At 41.3% G+C, this 6000-nt stretch overlaps 1 protein-coding gene across 6 annotated transcripts in view; it reads left to right on the forward strand.

Annotated features, from left to right (window-relative positions):
- Nucleotides 1-5475, forward strand: part of LOC100491826 (centromere protein H) — a 13502-nt gene extending 8027 nt beyond the window's left edge. For 2 of the 6 annotated variants that reach the window (XM_004914691.1, XM_002933885.5), the window contains exons 6-10: nucleotides 380-436; nucleotides 1749-1812; nucleotides 1906-1957; nucleotides 2484-2641; nucleotides 5255-5475. In XM_004914691.1, coding sequence (XP_004914748.1) covers nucleotides 380-436; nucleotides 1749-1812; nucleotides 1906-1957; nucleotides 2484-2641; nucleotides 5255-5344 — 421 coding nt within the window. In that variant the 3' untranslated portion in view covers nucleotides 5345-5475. Of the gene's footprint in view, nucleotides 1-379; nucleotides 437-1748; nucleotides 1813-1887; nucleotides 1958-2483; nucleotides 2642-5254 lie in introns of all 6 variants that reach the window. The other 4 variants (XM_012963820.3, XM_031902270.1, XM_012963821.3 and 1 more) reach the window with 3 other exon arrangements.
- Nucleotides 5476-6000: the final 525 nt, after the last annotated feature.

The following is a 6000-nucleotide window of genomic DNA, read 5'->3' on the forward strand; positions in this document are numbered from 1 at the left end:
ATACAGCCATAATCACTCACAGAAACGCTGCACTGAGTCCTCTATCAAAAGAAACACAGGATATCTTGTCTCCTTTTTTGTAAACATGTTCTTCAGTATCTGACTTCCTCTCACAGACAAATCCTTCATTCCCTGGGCCCATGCATCTCTCTCTTCTGCTAACATAGCAGATAACAGATATGCCCTGTAACACCTCATTGTGTTCTACAGAGCTTATCCGTTATCTGCCATGTAACCTGTGCCATTAAACCCCATTTGAAAGCCCTAATAAAAATTAAAACTGGTAACACCGTGCTTCCCTTTCCACTCTTGCCAGTCTTGATTTAAAATGGTTTGTGTAATCTAGAGTAATGCATGTTGCTCCATTTCTGATGTCTAGAATGCAATCATTCGATGCTTTATTGAATTCCCTGCACCAGGATCATGAACAAAATAGGTAAGTGGCTATAGCCAGTCTCATGAACTTGCAGTAGTTACGTACCTCTATGCATCTTATTGGGAGCATTTTCATGTTGGGTCAGCATGAAGAGAAACTATAAACCTCTATTTTCAATGTATTGAGGAAAACGGACTTAAATAAAAGCCATACTAACATTCCTCCAGCTATCGGGAAGCAAGTTAGATTCATTAATGATGACTGACCACGCTATTAATTTCTTCCAAAATCCACCCTTACAACCTGGTTCAGCATTTCCAGATTGGTCTGCCATGCATCAGTCATTTAGCCTGCAGAAGAATCTTATTGTAGCCCTGCTGTACTCGGAGAACCTTTCCCCAGTGGGGGGACTATTACAACCCTCCTTTAACACTGGGCTGAGGATGGATTGGAGGGAGACTGATACTAGAGGAAGTGGGAAGCAATCTTTGCCAGAATATGCCTCGCAAGACCCTTCTTAAAGAGGTTGTTCACCTATATGGTTGTGTGGTTTTTGTTTTGTTTTGTTTTGTGCTTTTTCAGCTATTTAACTTTTTGTACAGCAGTCCTCCAGTTTGGAATTTCAGCAGCTAGAGCCTTGTTTACCTTAGTAACCAGAGTGTGGTTTAAATGAGAGACTAAAATTTGAATAGACAAGCATCTGAATAGAAAGTAACCAAAATAATAAAATTGTGAGTTCCTAGAGCAATAGATTTTTAGCTTTCAGGGTCAATGACCCCCACTTAAAGCTGGAAATATGTAGAAGGCCAATAAGAGGAACAACAATAATTCAAACTATAAAAAAATAATGAAGACCAAATGCAGAGTTGCTAGGAATAGGTCACTCTATAACCTTTTAAAATTTAATTTCAGACCAAATGCCACATGGGGCAGGGAATACAGACATACAATCTCCGCCCACGTGGCACTGCCCTATAGGTGAACCTTCTTTTAAGGTGCACATCCTGTTCTAAGAAATATCACATAGGCGACAACCGACTTTAGTTGCCAATCAGTGCATTCCACAAATTTGACTTCATGGAGGAATAAAGCAACTGTTGGGCTCCATAACTGTGTACATATATTGGACATTGCCATATGGTTTGCTTGCTTCAGATAAGGATGACCTATTGGTTGGGTAAAAGACCTTTGTTTCAATTTATAAATGATGAAGTTCCTTAGCAATGTATGTATTTGAATAGAATAGAAATGTATTCCTAGGTAGTGATGAGTGAATCTGTCCCGTTTCGCTTCCTTCAAAAATTTGTGAAACAGCTATGCCTGCCAAAAAAATTCGCTCATCACTATTCCTATGTTCTCTCCTCTTTTTCAGTTCCATACTGGCAGTGATCAGTCATACAGTTGATATTTGTAAGATGATCCAGGCTGTTCAGTCGGTGAGTGATTACTAATCCTAAATATCACCTATGTAGATGCTCTAATATGCCATTTTACAGCTGATTTAGAAACAGTTCTGTGTCTTGCTTCAGAGTAATAGAATATTGGAGGAGAAGCTGGCCAGTGTCCGCAAAAGCAGAATGGGTAAGCATTCTCCATTTCTGTATGTCCCACAGTCGCTGCTATATTATGGCTGTCCCAGCTTTATTCAACATCCATGATGGTGGTGGTTTTTGTTGGTCTACCCAAGGGCTCCACATATTACTTTTTTATAGCAGGGTGGGAACTAGGGGCAGGCATGTTTCCTAGGGCACAGTTGGGGGGGATACAGTTTCAAGTAAGTGACTGGGAATTAAGGAAGCAAGTGAGTTACTGGGAGGCCCAAAAGGATGGTGGAGTTGGGCAGTTGTCACGGGGTGGGCGGGCAGAGCATCAGGCCAAATAGTATTGCCTTGGCCCACATGCCCCAACATCCAGCCACATAAAGTACCCAGCAAGAGTAAATACAAACTAAACATGGCTAGAGGGACATTTCACATTCAAACTGTATTTTTGATCAACTGTGAATGTTTGCAACTTGGACAATATGACAAGGGCATCTCGATTTCAGTTACTTAAAATCAATGGCCTTTTTAAACTAACTTTTCTGTACGGACTCTTTAACTTACAGAAGTGCGACTCTTGCAACAGGAGCTTTTCAAAAAAGTGAAAATAACCGAAGAAAGGAAAAATAAACTGCAAGAGATCGAAATGAAGACCCAGGTTGTAGGAAAGGAAAACATGGACACAGTTGCAAATAAAGTGATCATAATTCAAGAGATTTTTCAGGTATGAATGTAGAAAAAGTCATAGCAGGCAAAAACAGGCTACAGAAAATGTAAGGCTTGGCTAATGCTGTTCTTTTTGAGCTTTTCCCGTTTCATTATTTTATTCACACCCTGGAGCTCTTCCTTATAAACCAAGGTGCTTACTGTAAGTCAGTGCTGTCCAACTGGCGGCCTGTGGGACCCCCCCGCTTGTCTGGCTGCTTTGGTGATTTACCTTTGTATAAACTTTAAATGGTATCAGTATTGAGATTAACTGGCCCCCTGCATGGTTCACACCTCAGATTCAGGCTGTAATCCACCTTTATTGTTTAAACATATAATCCCCTGTGTTGTTCACACCTTTCAATCCCTGTATTGTTCACTCCCCTGCATTGTTCACACCTCAGGCTGTAATCACCCATGTTGTTCACTTCTTTACACCTCAGACAGACTGTAGGAGCAGTGCCAACAGTGTGTCACTGTATGTACTGTGTGTATGGCACACACAGTCGGCATAGGGCAGGCAAGTATGGCACACACAGGCAGCTAAGGGCAGTAGTTGGAAATAGCAATTAAATGGTCCCTAAGGTATGTAATTATATGCTGGGGGTTGCTGTGCTATCCACAGGGGAGGAGGCATATGGATTTAAGGGTGTGCCTTAATATGACAATACAATTCTTTCACATATGAATGATGGTTGATATCCCTGCACTGAACACCAACCATTTGGGTTTTTGCTGTGCTACCACCATTAATGTGGGCATGGTCTTGTGATAACATGGGTGTGGTTTGAAGTGGGTGCAGTTTAAAAAAGGGGAGTGGTCAAAACTGGCTTCCATTAGCGGCCCTCCACTACAGTATATATGCTAGAGAAATTCCAGCCCTCGGCAGCACAGAAGTTGGACAGCATTGCTGTAAGTGATCAGTCCATTTTAGTCAGGTATGCTATGACATTCTAAACTTCTTTTCCTTGAAAAGGTAATTAGGCATTATATTTGGAATAAAGTCTGCTTCTTTAACATACCCTCTGTCAGGACCAGATTGGAAAATTGAGCGCCCCCAGGCCGCTAGCAAAACCAACCCCATTCCCCTACACGTGCACACACTTACCACACACTTGCACCTCCTGCTCACTCGCACCACTTCCCTGGACAGCTGCGCTGGGGCCTGGGCAGGAGATTCAAACAGCTGTCTGCGGTGCAGATGTGGCCAGCAGGCAGCCTGCTGCCCCCAGATCTTTGCCCCCTAGGCCCCTGCCTTTGGGGCCTGTTGACAAATCCGGAACTGTCCTCTATTTGCTCTAATAATTCTCCCTTAATTGCCTGACCAAGAGCACCTAATACTGTAGCCTTAAAGCATCACATCATCCTTGTGGAGTGGTGGTATGGATGTTGAAAAGAAGCTAATACTGCTGCCTCTTCTAATTTTTACAACAGTGGGGAGTTGCCCGATAGGGCCCAGGTTAGGGCATAAACCTCTATAAACTGAAAGAAATCTATAGAGGCCAGTATTAGATGAATCCCCTGCCACATGTTATGACGGCCAATGTACAGGTATGGGACCTGGGGTTTTCCACATAAAGGATATTTCAATAATTTGGATTTTTATACCTTAAGTACTAAAAATAATTTAAACATTAAATAAACCCAATAGGATTGTTTTGCCTAAGGATTAATTATATCTTGGTTACCAAAAATTACAAGGTTCTGTTTTATTATTACATAGCAAATAATTCTATTTATTTAAAAATGATTTCCTTTTTCTAATAATGAAGTCTATGGGAGATGGCCTTTCCAAGTACTTTCTGGATAGCAGATTTCCAGATCCCAAACCAGTAGTAGTTTCGGCACGTTTGCTTGCACTATAGCTGCATTACCGTGGGAGTTCTAATCATGCCTGTCCCTCTGTTTTATTGACTTTACTTTGTTTCCAGTGGGTGCAACAAAACATATTTGGGGTGCCATCATCAATAGTTTTGTTTTTTTGATTCTGAAATACAGTATTTTTTATACTAATAAGGTAGATCATCTTTTTATAGCTTTATTTACAGCTTCCAAGTCTCCCTTGTTTTTCTTCTCAGGCACATATATGTTGTGGTGCTCACCTCTTAAAGGGAGAACCACAGCACTCTGTACTCTGGGCGTGATACCTGTTTACCATTGTCTGGAAACCTTCTTACATTACTGTAAGATCTGGTGCCCTTAATAGGATTTATTAAGAGAGAATTTGAGTTTTAAAAAGGCCCACAGCCATAAAAACTGTTGCATACTTTAAGGGCAACGGCACATGGGGTGATTCAGTTATTCAGATTGCCTAGCGATTGCTGCGTTAGTGGGTGACTGTCAAAAGGACCTTCATTATTTCAGTGCCAATGATCCAGACCTATGGATGCATTTGCAGATCAAAATACTACCACATTTTCCAGCAACAATCACTTGGCCAAGTGGATCTTTTGGTCTAGGGCAGCAAATGATATTGAAATGAATGAGTGGGTGAGGAGGTGGAAATCACTTGTGAGGGCTGCAAAAAGTTTGAGGTCTATGGGGCACATAGCAACACATGTAAATAGTTGTAGTTACATCTCCCTGTTTCAAGCATAACATTCATACAGTAATATGTGCTTTGGTTTGGCAGCGGTGCATTCTGAGTACACACACAGACTGGTCAGAGGACCCACATTTAACACGTCTGCTGTTGAAGATGAAGGACTCTCCTTTTCAATGACAAGCTGTATATATTTTTCTAGATTCATCTTTGTTTTTTAAATCTCTGCTATTAAGAATACATTTAAAATAATTGTGCTTTTTCATTCTGTAACTGAAATGTTAAAATAAAAACTTTTTTCTTAACGTCAATGCAGCAGAACCAAATTGTTATGATGTGGTGCACTGGTTGCCTTGATAGATACACTATTTCCTACAACTCTAAAGGAAAACTTCACATTTTACATTGTGTTCCAGTACCACCTTGCATGCAGATGCTGGTTGCTTGGATGGCCATCCTTTATAACAGTGCTGTCCAACTTCTACGGTGCCGAGGGCCGGAATTTCTCTAACATACATGGTGGAGGGCCGCTAATGGAAGCCAGTTTTGACCACTCCCCTTTTTTAAACCACACCCACTTCAAACCACACCTATTTTATCACAATGGTGGTAGCACAGCAAAATCCCAAATGCTTGGCCTTACTGTGGGGATATCAACCATCATTCATATGTGAAAGAATTACGTCATATTAAGATATACCCTTATTCCATATGCCTCCTCCTCCCCTGTGGATAGCACAGCAACCCCCAGTACATAATTACACACCTTAGGGACCATTTAATGGCTATTTCCAACTGCTAACAAACTCCCGCAACATACCCCTGCCAGGTTCACC

The sequence above is a fragment of the Xenopus tropicalis genome, chromosome 5 (genome assembly GCF_000004195.4).
Source record: "Xenopus tropicalis strain Nigerian chromosome 5, UCB_Xtro_10.0, whole genome shotgun sequence".
NCBI lineage: Eukaryota > Metazoa > Chordata > Amphibia > Anura > Pipidae > Xenopus > Xenopus tropicalis.